Here is an 18,333-nt window from a genome sequence, read left to right as displayed (position 1 = left end):
ACATGTGATTAGCAAAAAGTGTAGTGGCTTTTCTTGCTTTCTTTTTGTTTTATAACACCGTAATCCAAATTGGAATTCAGACTAATTTGGAGATAGATAAGTTCATTGGATACAAGCAACGAAATTGTTCCAATTTTGTAAGTTTGAATTAAAATATAAACAGTCGTGCTTAATTATGGGCAAGAACATGGGTTTGGTTTTGGATCGTGCAAGTACAACAAATTATAGCTTTGTTTATAAACATTAAAATCATATACTATAATAATTCAGTATACTCCAAATTAAAGTTTTAATCAAACCAAATTTTGTCATTACTACACCATAAAAAGAGAAAGGCGTAAAAAGGAAAAAGAAAAAAAAAGGTAAACGTTATAATAAAAGAAAAAAAAAAATATGACAACGGCGTTGTTTTCACCGTCTAACCGTAGAAAACGCCGTCTCACACACTTCTTCTTCACCGTACTCGCTTTCATCTTACTCGCCGCCTTCATCTACGGCCACGATTTCATCTCTTTCTCTCGTCGATCTCTTCACTCTCCGACGATCGTCCACCAATCCGCAATCGTCGTTGTAGTTGACGAACCTCCTCCGCCTCCACCAACATCTCCTCCTCCGCCTTCTCCTCCACCACCGTCTCCTCCACCACCATCTCCTCCACCGCCATCTCCTCCGCCACCTGCTTTTGCAGTAGGTAAAACGCCGGAAGGATGCGATGTCTTCAAAGGGAATTGGGTCAAAGACTGGTCAACGCGTCCACTTTACAGAGAATCCGAGTGTCCGTACATTCAGCCGCAGCTCACTTGCCGCACGCATGGCCGTCCCGATAGTGATTATCAGTCATGGAGATGGCGACCTGATTCCTGCTCACTTCCTTCGTTAGTCTCTCTCTCCGTTCGATTTTGAATGCGATTCGGTGATTGATCTTCAGATCGGATTTGCTCTGTGGTTGTTGAATGTGTTAATAGGTTTAATGCGACGGTGATGTTGGAGAGCTTAAGAGGGAAGAAGATGATGTTCGTTGGAGATTCGTTGAACAGAGGAATGTATGTTTCTCTCATCTGTCTTCTTCATTCACAAATCCCAGAGAACTCCAAATCCATGGATACTTTCGGATCACTCACCGTCTTCTCTCTCAAGGTAAGTTTGGTTCAGATTTAGAAAGTCTTGCGGAAGCCATTGAAGTTGCTTTGTAGAATCTGATGTTACAATTCATAGAGATCTGAGTATGAGGATGACAAAGATTAAGCTTAGATGTGAAAACTGTTGGCTTGGTTAGGATTCTTATAGATTCTTGTGGTATGTTTATGTAGGATTACAATGCAACGATTGAGTTCTATTGGGCACCGTTTCTTCTAGAATCGAATTCAGATAACGCAACAGTTCATAGAGTATCAGATCGAATTGTGAGGAAAGGATCGATCAACAAACACGGTAGGCATTGGCGAGGGGCTGATATAGTTGTGTTCAACACATACTTGTGGTGGAGGACTGGCTTCAAAATGAAGATCTTGTATGTTATCAATCATGAAATTTAAAGCTCTCGTCATTGTTTCTTAAGTATAGGTTCTCAAATACTTTTCTGTATAATACTTATGATTTGATTATTTTTTTCGATTTGTTATTTGAAGGGAAGGTTCTTTCAAGGATGAGAAGAAGAGAATCGTTGAGATGGAGAGTGAAGATGCTTATAGAATGGCGTTGAAGACTATGGTTAAATGGGTGAAGAAGAATATGGATCCATTGAAGACGAGGGTTTTCTTTGCTACCATGTCTCCTACTCATTACAAGTCAGTAACTTCTTGAACTTTACTGTGATTTAACTATCTATAAACACTTCAAATTCAAAACCAGGAACCAAAAAGAGAGGAGATATATGGCTTAGAACAATGTAGTCCGGATTTGGTATTGAATGAAATGAGTAATGGAGTTTAGATTGATCCGGTTTATCTTTAATAGTTTAAGTAAATGTGGCTTATAACATGATCCGCAATTAGAAACCACACTAAGATTTAGCATACAAAGGTTTCATATTTGTCTACCTCCATGATCAGGGGCGAGGATTGGGGAGGCGAACAAGGAAAAAATTGTTACAATCAAACGACACCGATCCAAGACATGAACCATTGGCCATCAGACTGCAGCAAAACCTTAATGAAAGTGATAGGAGAGGAATTAGACCAAAGAGCAGAGTTTCCGGTGACGGTACTTAACATTACACAACTCTCTGGCTATCGGAAAGACGCGCACACGTCAATCTACAAGAAGCAATGGAGCCCATTGACGAAGGAGCAGCTAGCAAATCCGGCTAGCTACTCAGACTGTATACATTGGTGCTTGCCTGGTCTTCAAGATACTTGGAACGAGCTTTTCTTTGCCAAGTTATTTTATCCATGATTCTTTTCTCTAAATTCAAGATTTTTTTAGAACTGTAATTGTAAATTATGGTTATAATTTTTGTTAATTACGTACACTTATTGTTCTACAAAGAGAAGAAAGAGAGAAACTCTGCTATTCGCTATATTAACTCAATAGATGAGAAGCAACAGTTCATGATCCAAGGAAAGAACAAAAACTATAGAGTTATTAAATATTTTTTCATTGTGAATCAGATCATTAACACCTATTTCTTGTTTCTCCTATGATCAATCCAAAGATTATGTTGTAGTCTTGTAGGACCATTGCCTCAGAACTCTCAAATATCCAGAGAACTCAAACCATTGAACTCGTGACCATCGTGTGGCTCGAGATGAAGCGGATGCAAATCATAACTACCAGAATTTACGTGGTTTTGGTCTTGGCTCTGATGGGGACCAGGTTCATTCAAATCTCCAAGGAGTTCATTAATATCAAAGCACTCATTAGGATCCCAAGAAGTCTGATCATTTACAATATCATTAGACCAAGGCCAACCGTAATCTGCAACAGTAAGCAAATCCGGTTGCAGCTGTTGCTGTTGCTGTTCCTGTTGCTGTTGCTGTATCTCCTCTTCTTCCTGCTTCGGTTTCTCTTTCTCCTGCAAAACTTGGCCCCAATACTGCTGCTCAAACTCTAACAGCAAATCGTAATTCAGCGAAGAATTCATATCTTGATGTCCAACCGTGCAACTGTCCGGCCTGGTTCCACAAGACTCTTCTCTAACATCTAAAATCTGACTAAATGGATTAGATTCACAATCAGTATCTTCATGCTTCACACAAACATCACCACAAACAACCGCCTTATTTTCAACCGTACACACCTCAGATTGACTAGACGTACTAGTAAACTCAGACCCAACAGACTGAGGGAAGTTAAGACGAGCCAATGAACCGTACATAGCGGTAGCCGCTTCATCATAAGCGGAAGCAGCTTTTTCCGCGGTAGGAAAAGTACCAAGCCAAAGTCTAGTTCCTATTTTCGGTTCTCGAATCTCTGCAACCCATTTACCCCAAATCCTTTGTCTAACTCCTCTAAAACTACAGTGAGAATTATCTGGTCCTCCTTTACCCTTCATACAACCTTTCTTCGACCCTTTCGCAGGAACTTTGCGTTTCGGTTTCTCTCCTTCTTTAACAGCCGAAGCTTCAACAATCTCGTTGTACTCTTTCCACTTCTTTAGCCTATCAGCCACCGTTAAACCACCTGCTCGAGCCCTAGATTTCCTTTTCTTCGGCTGCTCGGTTCCGGTTTGTTCATATACAGCCATCTTCTTCTTTATAGTCGCAATCTAAGAATCTACAAGATAGGAAAAAAAAAGGTTTTGAATCAGTCTCTTCCTCTCAATTTCAGAAAACAGAAATTATCGAGTCACGGAATTTATAGTTATAAAGAGGAACAGAAACAACTTGGGCACCAAGGGTGTTTTACTTGCTCACCAAGTTTTACTTTATTAATAGAAAAGCAAAAATCGCATTAGAATTTCCAATTTTTTAACCCGAGTCTTAGATTAAAGAAACCGTGTAAAAAAAAATAAACGCTAAATTAGAAAATTTCCCAAATTTCTCTCAAAAACAGCGAAACCTAAAAGGATGACATTTTGAACAAATCAATGAACACGAAAACATCTAAAACCCAAAATTCATCAAACCCAAAACCCTCTTCGAGACTAATTCAGCGAAAAATCGACAAACCCAGAAAAGATTAATTGGAAATCAAACATACCTATCGTGAATGATAACTCCAGGATTAGAGTCGAATCTCTTCTTTATTTAGGCAAAAATCTCTTCTTTATCACGCAGATGTTGTTTGTTGTTCGTGTTAAGTCGATCAAAAGCAAATCTTCTTCGCAAGCTTTCGCGTTCTTTCTAGCGTCTCTTTTTTCTTTTCTTTTTGTAAAGACAACAAACTTTTTACAGAAATCAGATATTATCAAGAGGTCGAAAGGGTATTTATAACTTTGTCTAGATATTTCTGATATTTTAATGAGAGTAGTAGTGACATGGCACTTATTAATTCGAATTGTGGATCATAACATTCCCCAGTGACGACACGTGTTGAAATTTTCACCACACAAAAACACGCTCTCAATACGGGTAAGCAATGGGAATCCTTACTATAGTTGATAAACACATACAGAAACATATTTAATACAATATGTACATGTTAAGACTCAAGAATCACAAAACCATACTAATATTTTAAGAAATAAATATTTAAATAATGAAACTTAATTATTAAGAAAGTCTCATTTTAAAGATTATAGTCAATATTTGAACAATAATCTGATATTTTGAGGAAAACAAATTAACAGTATGTTATGAATAATTTATAACCAAAAAAGTAGATTTATAATCTATAATATTTATTTTCTAGTATGGCAGTATATTAAATTGAATAATATACATCCAAAATTCCAAAAAATAAGTAATCAAACAAACACAAAGCAACATCACAACCATGATTATCACCATCACCCACAAACTTTTCTTCTGAATTCATTTCATTCTAAGAGAGAATATACGAAGCACATCAAACAGTGTTTTATCCTGAAAGCATAAAATCAGAGAAACACACAAATAATTAACGAGATTCTAGTTCAGTTATAGGTTTTTTGAACTCCAAAGCTCGCATTAATTAATTTACAATTAGTCTCTTCTACTAAGTACAATAACTCTAAGTCTCTAACAGTAATCATCAAACACAAAGCAAATGTCCACGCATTATCAATGAGACAAAATCAAACTCGTCATCACGGTCTTCAATTATCGGTCGGCCTAAACCCCCATAATTTGGAAATCGAAGCTCGCGAATTTGCTAAGGTTTCATGCGGACTACAGAACGTTACATGTTGACGACGGTATGAAGAGAAATTGCGGCGAGACACAACCGATCTTACGTTATCTGTTCTTTCTTTTCAAAAAGGGGAATACTTATACTCTTCTGAGTTCGGTGGAATGTGATCAAATGGGCCTGCGTTTTATTTTTATCCTCCTATGTTGTTGGGCCTTAGCCCGAGTTTGTTTTTCAGACTGATGCACAAAATTGATAATATCCATCTCTGAACTAATAATATCAGACTTATAGACATAGTAACAAGTCGTCCAATTTGGTTGGGAAAACAACTTTTCGAAGTTTCCTGTACGTAATTAAAGTAAAGACAAAATGTGTGGAAATGGACTATTCAACATGAAGACTCTTTTAAGTCTTTTCGTTTCAACGTGAAGAACACTTGGTAGAAAGACTGGTTATATAATGTGAGTCAAGCTGTGTTGGATTTATCTTTGTGGAGTAGAATCTATTACTATGTCTATAAAGAGATGGGCACGAAACCATCTTATTTACTACCACAAACTCCACTTTCTTTTATCAATATTCAAGAAAATTCGACTAGCTAGCTAGCGTAAATTAAGGAGGATGAAAGGCTCTTGGGTGGTCTCAACGAGTATCATTCGTATTACTCTTTCTTTTACTTTCTTATTCATTTGTCATTTTTCGGACGTGCTTGCGGCTCCTACTAGGCACTTGTGTCGTCCCGAACAAAAGGATGCACTTCTCAAGTTCAAAAACGAGTTTGAGATTGGGAAGCCTTCTCCTACTTGTAAGATGGTTGGCATTGAATCTCATCGGAAGACGGAGTCATGGGGGAATAACAGCGACTGTTGTAATTGGGAGGGAGTCACGTGCAATGCCAAGTCCGGGGAAGTGATCGAGCTCAACCTTAGCTGCAGCTCCCTCCATGGCCGGTTTCATTCCAACAGCAGTATTCGAAACCTTCATTTCCTAACCACTCTAGACCGTTCACATAATGATTTTGAAGGTCAAATCACGTCTTCAATTGAAAATCTGTCTCATCTCACCTCTCTCGACCTTTCTTATAATCGTTTTTCGGGTCAGATTCTGAATTCAATCGGAAACCTTTCTCGTCTCACCTCTCTCGACCTTTCTTTTAATCAGTTTTCGGGTCAGATTCCATCATCAATTGGTAATCTTTCTCATCTCACCTTTCTAGGTCTTTCTGGTAATCGTTTTTTTGGTCAGATTCCATCTTCAATTGGTAATCTTTCTCATCTCACCTTTCTAGGTCTTTCTGGTAATCGTTTTTTTGGTCAGTTTCCGTCTTCAATTGGAGGTCTTTCTAATCTCACCAATCTCCACCTTTCTTATAACAAATATTCGGGTCAGATTCCATCTTCGATTGGCAACCTTTCTCAACTTATCGTTCTCTACCTTTCTGTTAACAATTTCTATGGTGAAATCCCATCTTCTTTTGGCAATCTAAACCAGCTGACCCGCTTAGATGTTTCTTTCAACAAGCTCGGTGGAAACTTTCCCAATGTCCTACTAAACTTGACAGGGTTGTCAGTTGTATCACTCTCCAACAATAAGTTCACAGGCACGCTTCCTCCTAATATCACTTCACTATCCAACTTGATGGCTTTTTATGCAAGTGACAACGCCTTCACCGGAACATTCCCTTCTTTTCTCTTCATCATTCCTTCTTTGACTTACCTTGGTTTGAGTGGTAACCAACTCAAAGGCACTCTTGAGTTTGGGAATATATCTTCACCATCTAACCTACAATACCTTAACATTGGCAGCAACAACTTCATAGGACCAATCCCGAGTTCCATTTCCAAATTAATCAACCTTCAGGAACTTGGCATTTCCCATTTAAACACCCAATGTCGCCCAGTTGACTTTAGTATCTTCTCGCATCTCAAGTCGCTTGACGATCTTAGGCTATCCTATTTGACCACCACTACGATTGACTTGAACGATATCTTACCATATTTCAAGACGCTCCGTTCATTGGATCTCTCAGGCAACCTTGTTTCAGCCACAAACAAGTCTTCAGTTTCTTCAGATCCTCCTTCGCAATCGATACAATCTTTGTACTTGTCAGGATGCGGTATCACCGATTTTCCAGAGATCCTAAGAACACAACACGAATTGGGGTTTCTAGACGTTTCCAACAACAAAATCAAAGGTCAAGTTCCTGGCTGGTTATGGACGCTACCAAACTTGTTCTACTTGAATCTTTCCAACAACACTTTCATCGGTTTCCAAAGACCAACGAAACCTGAACCATCTATGGCGTACTTGCTTGGCTCCAACAATAACTTCACCGGCAAGATTCCTTCTTTCATATGTGAGTTGCGTTCTCTATACACTCTCGATTTATCAGACAACAACTTTAGCGGTTCAATCCCTCGTTGTATGGAAAATCTCAAGAGTAATCTTTCAGAACTAAACCTTCGTCAAAATAATCTTAGTGGAGGTTTTCCAGAGCATATTTTCGAAAGTCTAAGGTCGCTTGATGTCGGCCATAACCAGCTTGTGGGAAAGCTTCCAAGATCTTTGAGATTTTTCTCTAATCTTGAAGTTTTGAACGTGGAAAGCAACAGAATCAACGACATGTTTCCGTTCTGGTTGAGTTCTCTACAAAAGCTACAAGTTCTTGTCCTTCGCTCCAATGCATTCCATGGACCAATAAATCAAGCCTTGTTCCCTAAGTTGCGAATCATCGACATATCACATAATCACTTCAATGGAAGTTTGCCGACAGAGTATTTTGTGGAGTGGAGTAGGATGTCATCACTTGGGACATACGAAGATGGGTCGAATGTAAACTACCTGGGATCAGGCTATTACCAAGATTCAATGGTTTTGATGAATAAAGGTGTAGAGTCGGAGCTGGTACGTATCCTCACAATCTACACAGCAGTCGACTTTTCGGGAAACAAATTTGAAGGAGAGATTCCAAAGTCCATCGGTCTATTGAAAGAGCTTCATGTGCTCAACTTGTCAAACAATGCTTTCACCGGCCACATCCCTTCATCTATAGGGAACCTGACAGCTCTCGAGTCGTTGGACGTTTCCCAGAACAAGCTTTATGGAGAAATCCCACAAGAGATAGGGAACCTCTCGTTGCTTTCGTATATGAACTTCTCTCATAACCAGCTTACAGGCCTAGTACCAGGAGGCCAGCAGTTTCTAACGCAGCGTTGCTCTTCCTTTGAAGGTAACTTGGGACTTTTCGGCTCTTCTCTTGAAGAAGTTTGCAGAGATATTCACACGCCAGCATCACATCAACAGTTTGAAACGCCGCAAACAGAGGAAGAAGACGAAGATCTGATTAGTTGGATAGCAGCTGCAATAGGATTCGGACCTGGTATTGCCTTTGGTTTGATGTTTGGATACATACTCGTTTCCTATAAACCAGAGTGGTTCATGAACCCTTTTGGCCGAAACAATCGTAGACGGAAAAGACACACAACAACTCACTAGAGAGGTAATGTTCTGATTTTTAAAACGAATTTGTTAGCAAACATTAGAATAAATTACGTGGACAAACTTTTGAATATAGGTCCGTATAATTGATACCGAAATTTGTGAAATATCTCTTTGATCTTTCGTTTTCGCACACAGCACCCAGAAGCAATCAAAAATCTGTTTCGGTGATTAAACCGCTGAAATTTTTTAAAATGTAAACAACTCTTATGTTTGGTATTTGGTGCTTTCTTATAGGCACAATCCTTTGGTGCTCTGAGGGTGTCCAAAGATAACAACAGAGAAGGAGGTATGAGAGAAATGAAGCTCATATACAAAGATCTGCATTTATGGTTTGTTTTGTCTAAGAACTCTCAAATGTCTAATTAATAACTTTCATTTTGCTTGTCAAAAAGTGAACCATAAGTACATTTGGAGTGATATAAAGCTTTTAGTTTAGTGGCAATGTAAGTTTCATGTGATAGTTAAAGTCAAACCTTTTTATGGCGAAGAACGATGGAAGTGAGTTCGAAAAAACCAACCAGATACTAGTTTTTCTGCAATACAAACTGAAACTGAAGCATACCAAATCAAGGATTGACAACAAAAGAAGAGAGTATTCCCTTAGAGCCAGTTTCGAACGTTGAGTCAAATCATTTCCATATTCTTCTTCCTTTTAGCGCATTTGTTCAAAAGAAAGAAAGTAGCTAGTTACCATATGCTTAAAAACTTCCATTGCTCCCTTTTAGCCGAAGTATATCCCTTCTTGTTTCAAGCTGCAAAGAACCCAAACAAAAGATAAGAAAGTTTGCATTTGAAGCTAGGTAAGAAAAAAACAAAAGAAAAAGTATCAATTTACGAGTTTTGCAAAGTGTTTTTACCAGCTCCATCTCCAAAGTAATCATCCTCTCAGCTTGTTTCAGCTGAGTATGCTTCAACTCCTTGACTTCCGCCAATAGCTAGCAGAGAAAAACATATTCATAATGTTTCATTAGAGGGTCACAAGCAAAACTGTTTTTTATAGTTCAGAGAACGATGGATGACCTTAAACTTACCTCAGTCAATATATCCACAACAGTGGGAGATCCAATTTCCATCTTGAAATTATCCATACGTCCGATGTCATCAACCACGTCTCCTGTACCGGCAGAAACATACGATGATCCACAAGGCGATTTAGCTATACTTCTTTCCTCAAAGTCATCCTCCCAACTGTTAGGCACCATAGATGAAGAAGCTTGTCCTGTGTTACCCACTAAGCTCTTGAAACATTCCTTATCCTTAGGATCCTCCAAAATCTTGTTCAGTCCATCGAGATGGACTTGAAAGGAAGATGTTGCATCCCAATCGATGAATGAATATGTATCCTCAGCAGGCTCTTCCTTGCTAATGCTAGGTACTATTCTATTGTTAGCTGTAGTAGAGGTTCCCTTTTGTGTTGGATGGAGATTTTGCTGATGATGATAAGCATTCACTTTGACATCTTCACCTTCCATTGCAGCATTTCTGAATCCTCCACTGTCTTGGTGTATAGGTGGAACTCGAGCAGCAGATGTCCAAGGATTTTCAACACCTTTACATGCTTGAGATGAACCTTCATTTGTTATAGAATTTTTCTTCTCCTGAGTTGAAGAAGCGGTCATGTGACTCAGAGCTGATGAGTAAGATGTACCAGACTGTGACACTGATGGTTGAGTTCTTCGCTCATCTGCATTATTGGAAGCTGTTTCCCATTCTTTAGTTTTTCCAAGATTGACTAATCTCGAACCTGCTCCGAGTGCACCTTCTTTCGAGTCTTTCTCTTTGTTTTTGGTAGACTCATCGGAAGATTTGAACAGATTGCTCCACTTATCAATACGCGTTGCTCCCGAGTCACCTATCTGTGCAAGAGAAGATGCCGGAATAGGCTTTCTGGGTGGTGGTACAGCATCTCTGGATATCGTTGGTGGCCTAACAGATGGGGATGGTTTAAACAAACGGAGCAGCTTGTTTGTCTGACCTCGATCTAGTTCAAACCAAAACATCTTGTCGTCATTGTAATTCTCAACAATTACTGGGCTGAACTTTTCTTCAGGCAAGGGCTCACACCGCACTCGGACTCGTACCTTTACCTGTGGCAAAGATTTGCAGAACGAGATACATTTCTGTTTAGAGGACATTTGGGTGACTCAACTAAAGAAGACGTTCTGTACTAAGCAAAGGTACCTGAGCAGGATATGGACTTGGATCTGTCCCATTTGGAGACCAAGCTTTGGAATCAATGTTCAGTTTTCCTTCACTAGCAGCTTCAAAGATGCCGTGAAGTGTTCTGTCACTGTAGTTGAACAGGAACAGCGTCAAACCAGGATCAATGTTCTTGATATAAGCCATGTGCGGGGCTGGTAAGCCTGTTCACAAAACAAGCATCATTTTCAAAATCCTGGTCGTCATTAAACTTTAAGCCTCAAAGATTGTATAGCCAACTAACCAAACAAATTCTTAGCATAGCACTCTTTGATAGTGCTGAACTTGCATCCAAATATAACCCCACAAAGATCTCCCTTCTTCAGATTCCTCACACACATATTTCCTTATCCTGATATGTATTGACCATCCTGAGCCAATGTATAGGTCTCTGTCTTCCTCCCTGCACCCATTGCTTCTCACTAGAAAGCATGTCAAAACCAAAAGCGTAACAAAAGCATAAGTGACAGTAAATCGTCAACACAAAACTGTCATTAAAATCATCAAGCAATTTGCAGTTATTATCTGAAGTACTCGTTCCCAGATACTCTAAGTAGGACCAACTTGCATTTTGAGACAATGTTAGCAACACATAAACCTAAAAAAATTCACGAGTTCCAGAAACCTTAAGCAGAGAGGATCTTCAATCACTGAACGTTAACAACAGTTCCTAATTAAGAAACCAAAGAAAAATGAAAGATCTCATACCCACATGAGTTCTTTCTCAGCAAACGCTCAGTGACAAACCAAAATCGAAGGTTTCTAAAAGAGACAAAACTGAAATCTGAAACGGAAACAACGAAATGAAAACAAATCTGCGAAGTTGAGACAATAATACCTCAGATTCCTTAAGCGCACAGCTACTTGAGGTTTAAGGAGACGACCGAAGAGAGATTCAAGGTTTCCGAGCTTAGAGATAAGCAAACAGAGCAACATTAGAGCACAATCTCCACAAAATCTCAAAGAAATTTCAAAAATAAAAACAACAGCTAGAGTAAGAGAAGACCTTACCTGAACGATAGAGACGAAGAAGACGAAGCGAACCGAATCTTCAGAAACTCAAATTCCTGCGAATAACAGTCGAGAAACGCATTAGGATGAAGAAATTTTCACAGAGAAATGGAATTTGAAGAGAAAAATCTTAGAGTTTCTTCGATTTGATAATGGCTAGTATGAGAGAGAGAGAGAGAGAGAGAGTTAAAACAAAAAGGTATAGACTGGAAATCGCAGAAAACACTGCAATTTATTTTCCGAGAGAAAGAAAATAGATGAAGCGCGAAAAAGAAATATTTATGAGACGAGTTTACCCTTTTGGGTTTTTGGGCTTTGACACTAAAATGGAAAGTTATAGGGGTGTTTCCGTAATATTATTCATCAGAGAATGCAGAGAGACGTTGCAGTTGCCTGTACGACAATCACGTCAATGCTCTGGGTTAATAAAGTAGACAGATTTTATAGGTTTGTTTAAGATCATGACAAAACAAAAATTAATAAATTTGTTGTTACCATCATTTTTAATTTAATTCTGAAATTATAATTGTTGTTTAAATCCAGAAATTGGAGCAAGGTTACTAAAAATAAATTCAAAAAATAACATATTTTAAATTTTTAATTCTTTTGTTTTATAAAATGTGTGAAATATTAGATGTTTATCTTTTTAGGTTGCAAGTATTGCACAATTCTTTTACTTTTGTAAGACTAAGAAACAGTTCAAGGTTTTGGCTAACGAGTATCAATGCCAAGAGTATCAAGTTCTAACACTAGAAACTAAAAGAAAATCATGGAGGATGATTGAATGTTGCAAACCCCATGTTCCTCGTGGTACTGAAATATGCATTAACAGTGTTTTGTATTATACTGCCGTCGAAAAAGGGTCTTTAATGGTTACTATAGTAGTTTGCTTCGATATTAGCTCGGAGAAGTTCAGCTTTATGAAAGTCATGGAAACTTTCGATAGAGATTTGCCTAGTTCAACAACTATGATAAACTACAATGGCAAATTAGGTTTGTTGATGACGGAAGAGTCTACCGATATTGTTAGTGGAACAAGTAAAAGTTTCGAGTTGCGGGTCCTAGAAGACGCTGAAAAACATGATTGGTCGAAGCATGTATACATGTTGCCTCCTCTGTGGAAGAATGTAGTTGGAGAAGAGACCAAGCTACGACTTCTTGGAATGGTTGGCAGTTGCACCAATGAAATTGTGTTTTCGTACAAGTACCCATCTACATTTATGCCTTCCTACGTCTTCTACTACAATATCGAGAGGAACACGATCATAAGACTTGAAATCCAAGGAATGGAAGAGCTTAACGGTAAGTGATGTTACATATATCTAAACCATGTAGAGAACATTAAGCTTGTTCAAGTATTTTAGTATTTTATACACCTTGAGATTTAGGCTATTAAGTTCCAATCATAAGGATCATTTATTTCATATATTTTTCTTATGTATTGTTCTCCATTTCAGTAAAATAATACATTATTTCATTCTATTTAATTTATATCTAAACATACTATACTAAGAGAAGAATCTTATTTCTAATCGCAAGAACTTCTGAACTTTTTGTTGTGTTTGGTTTTCCATTTTTCAAGAAGAAAGAGAATTTTGGAAGAGATAATACTATAAGAGAATCAAATAACAAATTAGCAAACATATTCGTTCATCAACATCAACTGATGAAGTTAATCTTCTGAAGACTATTGTCTATTGATCATCAAGATAATCACACAATGATCTCTGTTTCTTAAGAAAATATTCCCTCTTTTATCTTAGTCAATGAAGAAATTCGGATTTGGACATGACCAAGAAGCTTGATAAAATACTAGCTAGAACACCGTATTCCTCTCTTCGTGTCGCATTCATAAACCACACAAAAAAGAAAAAAGAAAAAAACTTCTTTAATAAGAGTAAAATAGTAAATGAATAATATTTCCTTCTGCTTCAAGCAATCTAAGAACCGCGTTAATTAACTTTAAGTAATAAGCTCTACTTTTCTTCTCTTTATTTAAGTAATATAAAAGAAAAAATTGAGAAAAAATCAAGACAATGCGATCCTTTAATTAGAAATCTTGTATCAGACAGACTTGTTCATTATTTTGTTGGATAAAAATGGTGAGTGTTGTGGGAGAGATGTTTTGTAATCCGTACACGACGGAGCTGGTGGTGAGAAGGCGGCGTGAGAGCCTGAAAAGGGAACGCTACGACGTTTTCGATCTTTCTAACAATCTCATCTTCACCGTGGACGGTGGCATTTGGAACATCCGCCGTAAACGTGTCCTCCGTGACGCCGCCGGAATTCCTCTTCTCTCCATGCGTACTAAGGTCACACAAACATCACTAATCACATCTATTTATCTACGAAAATCATTCTGTCGTATTGTTGATGATCATCACATGTTAATTGTGTTATATAAACTTTAGTTCGGTTTTAAAAATTTTAATGGAACGACTCATTAAATATTTCTTAATACAAGGTCGATTATACGAAACGTTTTTAAATGGCAATTTGGCTGCATAACCTAATTTTGCCCACATATAGAACCTAGCTTAACCCATCAAGGTAGTATTGCCTAATTTCATTAATCAGAAAATTGGTAGATGTCAATAGACGGGCTGAGTGGTAAATGGCCTAAAACCAAATCTTTTTGCCAACTTTTCTCCTTAGTTTGTTGCTTAACAGTCTCAAATTATTAGTATCCAGCAATGGAATGACTAATTGATTAATCGGTTCGATTAACCATATCGGCAATGACAAAATGATCAAATTTTTAACTGTAGAACGTAAAACAATGAAAATTTGATTTGACACTCAAAAGAGTTAAAACATATGTAGTCAATAGAATGTCTAGATATGTTTAGAAGTATTTGTGACTTGAAAGCATAATTTATGCTCTCGTGAGAAGAAAAAAAGTTGAATCCATCTCATGACCAATTGGCCACATTCACGAGTAAGGACTAGGTTTTCTGAAAGTAACAAATGAACCATGTTTCAGGGACTAGTACCAATGCGATACAATTGGGAAGTATACAAAGGAGATAGCACAGAATCTGATAATCTTCTTTTCTCAGCAAGGGAACCAAATCTATTATCCTTCAAAACATCACTTGATGTCACTTTACCGCCAGACCAATCTTCAACGGACATAAGTAGTGTCGAGCCAGATTTTCAAACATTTGGTCGTTATATCGGCTCTTCTTTCAAACTCTTCGAGCCAATTCACAATACTCTTCTTGCTGAGGTATGTCATTCATGCATTATTCCTACCTTCTTTGGTTTATTCGATAATTAAAATATTATACGGTAAATTATGTCACATTTTAGCTTGTTCCTCTAGCTAACTACCAGTTGCACCCATATATAGCTTCTTGTTCGAAGGACCAACACTATAGTGATTTTACTACTACGTTAAAAGAAAAAGATAAATGAGAGCTTAAATTATGCAGGTGGTTCATGATTTCACATGGGGAGGACTCATAAAAGGGAGTTACAGCTTCAAAGTGAGAGTTAATCCATATGTGGATTTCGCATTTGTCGTGGCGTTACTTGTAATCACAGATGATACTTCCAATCTACGTTAGACAAAAAAAAACTACTGTTTCAGTATACATTTTTGTTCAAATGTTTTAGATAAATGGGTTTGTAATATACATAAATATTTTGGATAACATTTCATGAATATTTTGGGTATGGGAGACATCAAAAACACATCTAGTTCAATGAATGTCAACATTTGCGTCAGTGCATCGCACGTTTAATTAAAAAAAAAATGAATACGCCCATGTAGACTTTTATAAGTTTTATCTTCTAAAATTGATTAATGTGTTTTGTTTACTAGTTCCTCCGTTCTGTTATTATCGTTCCAGTCGTCACACCAATTTGACCATACAAACGCCAAAAGATAAATATATCACGCGAATAAATGCGTGTCCACATCCACAAAAAGACGCACAAGTGACCTTCCTCGTTGCTTCCCACTCCCAATTCTTTCTCTTTTCATTATTTTTAACTCTTTTTTAATATTTGCGTCCACGATTGCATTTAATCAATTCTTCAATTCTATACTTCTTTTTCCATTGAAGACAAACTATGTAGTAAAATCCTATAAGCCACAATATCCAAATCAGAAAACTTAGATAAACAGAACTCTTATGTATCAAATCCTATAATCCACAATAACCAAATAAAGTTGTCACGCATTGATATTATTACAAAATGAGGTACATAATCAACTTGTTTATCAAATCATGGCTAATTCACAAAAAGATATGGGCCATACGTTATGGTTATCATCTTTTGCCAACAAATGCACAACTTCTCGTACTAAACAACTTTAATCATCAAAAGATCCCAAAAGCACTTTTTTATTTCAATTATAACATAAGCAAACGTTACATCAAACGCAACGGGACAACAAGTCGATTTGGGTTTCCCCATACTTGCTCCCACTAAAAAACACAAACCCACACGAATTTTCAGACAAACAACTTAAAAAAAAAAAAAAACTAGCGACAGCCAAACGCGACCGTAGCCCCAGAAGCCCACACCGCGTTTAAAACAGCAACAAAATCCTTTTTAACCCATACAACAAACAAACCAACCACACACAGACACGTAAGCAGCCTTTATTTAGTTATTCTCCTGACGTGGCTGTTACTTACTTTACCAAACTCTTTCAAATCGCCAGAACCAAACCGGGTACGGGTTTACCAGCCCGACCCGAGAATTGGCTTTCCCACACGGAGGAACAATGCGACGGAGGCGCAATCTCAGCGGAGCGTCGTCCAGCAACAACGTTACCGATCCGTGTGACGGTGAGAGAAGTGTTAGAGTACTCCCTCACCTGTGTGATTATCCCATTCGCTACAGTCCAAGCGTGGATCCAAGAAATCGATGTCGCGGCGTCGCAGCCTTCCGCGATTACGGTAGATCCGAAGGAAACGACGGAGAGAGGTACGAATTCGAAGGAGGAAGAAGACGGAGAGACACCTCCGGTGAGTACGCGCATCAAAAACTGGTGCGGCGGAGGACCGTGGAACCAATACTCCAGATCTGGGGTTAAGATCTGGTGCACAGATTTGACGTCGCGAGATCTCAGGGCTTCATACAGTTTCAGAACCACGTCTCGGTTCTTAATCTCTGATTCCGCCAGAGTATCCAGTTCTTGGCGAGTTTCTGAAATCGAAATGAGTTATCAGAAAAAGGACTCGATTTGTTGAAGAAGAAGAAGATGAAGCGATTCTTGAAGGATTTTGAAAAATGGTACTGATGATTCTGGGATTTATATAGAGGCTTGGGGTTGGGATCTGATTCTCTGTAACGCATACTATTTTTAAGGTTTTTGGATATTTAGCTTAATCTGACACGTGTTACCATGTTATTGGGTTAAACTAAATTGTGGGACCTGAAGATAAAGGGCTTTGAAAGTTGAGCCAGCTAATGTTTGACCCCACCGTCGTCGTATTAGGTGAATATTTAATAGGTTAATTGAATTTGCTTATGGTAATTGGTAAGTCAAAATATCTATTGACTTTAGATATCTATGAAATTTTATCACTTATGTAAGATTTTTTCTTGACTTTAAGTTTAAACTATAAATTTATGAGAAAATGGAATTGAAAGTCAAAAGTTCTAGCTATGTTCAATTAAAAACACTTCTAAATCTATTAAAATAAAATGTGGAATCAAAAGTTTCTTGAATCTATTGAAAAAGCATTTAGAGAATAACACCAATTTTAATTAGTATCAATAAATTATTTAACAAACTACACATAATTTTGATACAGAATAATGATCCATTAATACATAGTTTTCTCTACATCTTAAAATTACTTAAAACCCACTAACCGATAAATCTCTAACTTATTTTCAATAATGACTTTCCACTTGAAAGAATTAATTAGTTCTTAATAATTTTCTATGCTCATATTATTGGAAGAAATAATTTAAAATCTTCAGGAATCATTATTCATTAATACAGTCAAACAGAAATGGTTTCTTATTAGTATTAATACAGATGAATACAGAAATATGCAACGAAACGTGTTCAACGAGTATGTTGGTCGTCTTGGTCGGGCCAACCAACCTATCACAGAAGTTTGAAAGATGCATAATCACTTTGACACGTGTCACACAGAGAGTCCACGTAGAGCACCATGGCCACCTATTAGCTCCTTCTAGTCCTGCGACTTCAGTGTACACATGACACGTTTCGATGTCTTATAATACATTTTTATACGTACATATTGAAATAGAGAGACTAAGGGATTTTGAAGAACTTTGGAATGATATAAATTTAAATTGGTATGAATGTTAGCGTTTTAAGCTTAGATACTTTTTTCTTATGTCGACGATAGTGGTACATTTTTGTTTTTAAACACAACTTTAAAATTAGAAACTAAAGAATTTGATTGGCTAAAATAC

At 37.6% G+C, this 18,333-nt stretch overlaps 7 protein-coding genes across 13 annotated transcripts; 4 read left to right on the top strand and 3 right to left on the bottom strand.

Annotated features, from left to right (window-relative positions):
• Positions 1-313: 313 nt before the first annotated feature.
• Positions 314-3,437, top strand: TBL32 (TRICHOME BIREFRINGENCE-LIKE 32). The gene is made up of 5 exons (NM_111940.3): positions 314-875; positions 966-1,137; positions 1,311-1,510; positions 1,629-1,787; positions 2,052-3,437. Exons 1-5 carry the CDS (start codon positions 394-396, stop codon positions 2,392-2,394), a joined length of 1,356 nt encoding a protein of 451 aa, NP_187714.1. The 5' UTR covers positions 314-393; the 3' UTR covers positions 2,395-3,437.
• Positions 2,352-4,339, bottom strand: DREB2B (DRE/CRT-binding protein 2B). Its single transcript, NM_111939.3, has 2 exons — positions 4,141-4,339; positions 2,352-3,714 (listed from the first exon to the last, which is right to left on the bottom strand). The coding sequence occupies exon 2, from the start codon at positions 3,683-3,685 to the stop codon at positions 2,693-2,695; it is 993 nt and encodes a 330-aa protein (NP_187713.1). The 5' UTR covers positions 3,686-3,714; positions 4,141-4,339; the 3' UTR covers positions 2,352-2,692.
• A 1,369-nt stretch (positions 4,340-5,708) lies between these two features.
• RLP34 (receptor like protein 34) lies at positions 5,709-9,198 on the top strand (the record flags this gene model as incomplete). 6 transcript variants are annotated; one of them, NM_001337908.1, is made up of 2 exons in its annotated part: positions 5,709-6,400; positions 6,500-8,706. In NM_001337908.1, the coding sequence occupies exons 1-2, from the start codon at positions 5,833-5,835 to the stop codon at positions 8,704-8,706; spliced, it is 2,775 nt and encodes a 924-aa protein (NP_001326085.1). In that variant the 5' UTR covers positions 5,709-5,832. The 6 variants fall into 6 exon arrangements, with proteins under 6 accessions (NP_001326085.1, NP_001326086.1, NP_001326087.1 ...); NM_001337907.1 differs by having other exon boundaries at positions 5,709-6,427; NM_001337910.1 differs by having other exon boundaries at positions 5,930-6,400.
• On the bottom strand, positions 9,105-12,126 carry AT3G11000 (DCD (Development and Cell Death) domain protein). Of its 2 annotated transcripts, NM_001161132.1 has the most exons (8): positions 11,750-12,126; positions 11,595-11,673; positions 11,335-11,509; positions 11,156-11,257; positions 10,894-11,075; positions 9,744-10,799; positions 9,570-9,647; positions 9,105-9,464 (listed from the first exon to the last, which is right to left on the bottom strand). In NM_001161132.1, the coding sequence occupies exons 1-8, from the start codon at positions 11,845-11,847 to the stop codon at positions 9,411-9,413; spliced, it is 1,824 nt and encodes a 607-aa protein (NP_001154604.1). In that variant the 5' UTR covers positions 11,848-12,126; the 3' UTR covers positions 9,105-9,410. The 2 variants fall into 2 exon arrangements, with proteins under 2 accessions (NP_001154604.1, NP_187711.3); NM_111937.5 differs by lacking the exons at positions 11,335-11,509; positions 11,595-11,673 and having other exon boundaries at positions 11,156-11,333; positions 11,750-11,820; positions 11,923-12,126.
• A 572-nt stretch (positions 12,127-12,698) lies between these two features.
• On the top strand, positions 12,699-13,232 carry AT3G10990 (F-box associated ubiquitination effector family protein; the record flags this gene model as incomplete). Its single annotated transcript, NM_111936.1, has 1 exon — positions 12,699-13,232. The coding sequence occupies one exon, from the start codon at positions 12,699-12,701 to the stop codon at positions 13,230-13,232; it is 534 nt and encodes a 177-aa protein (NP_187710.1).
• A 689-nt stretch (positions 13,233-13,921) lies between these two features.
• On the top strand, positions 13,922-15,617 carry AT3G10986 (LURP-one-like protein (DUF567)). Its single transcript, NM_001125142.2, has 3 exons — positions 13,922-14,234; positions 14,906-15,151; positions 15,357-15,617. The coding sequence occupies exons 1-3, from the start codon at positions 14,022-14,024 to the stop codon at positions 15,489-15,491; spliced, it is 594 nt and encodes a 197-aa protein (NP_001118614.1). The 5' UTR covers positions 13,922-14,021; the 3' UTR covers positions 15,492-15,617.
• Positions 15,618-16,013: 396 nt separating this feature from the next.
• Positions 16,014-17,457, bottom strand: SAG20 (senescence associated gene 20). Its single transcript, NM_202550.2, has one exon. The coding sequence runs from the start codon at positions 16,916-16,918 to the stop codon at positions 16,586-16,588; it is 333 nt and encodes a 110-aa protein (NP_974279.1). The 5' UTR covers positions 16,919-17,457; the 3' UTR covers positions 16,014-16,585.
• Between the last annotated feature and the right edge of the window lie 876 nt (positions 17,458-18,333).

This window comes from Arabidopsis thaliana, chromosome 3 (genome assembly GCF_000001735.4).
Source record: "Arabidopsis thaliana chromosome 3, partial sequence".
NCBI classification, from domain to species: domain Eukaryota; kingdom Viridiplantae; phylum Streptophyta; class Magnoliopsida; order Brassicales; family Brassicaceae; genus Arabidopsis; species Arabidopsis thaliana.
Note: the sequence above shows the minus strand (reverse complement) of the source record. Positions and strands in the feature narration are given on the sequence as shown.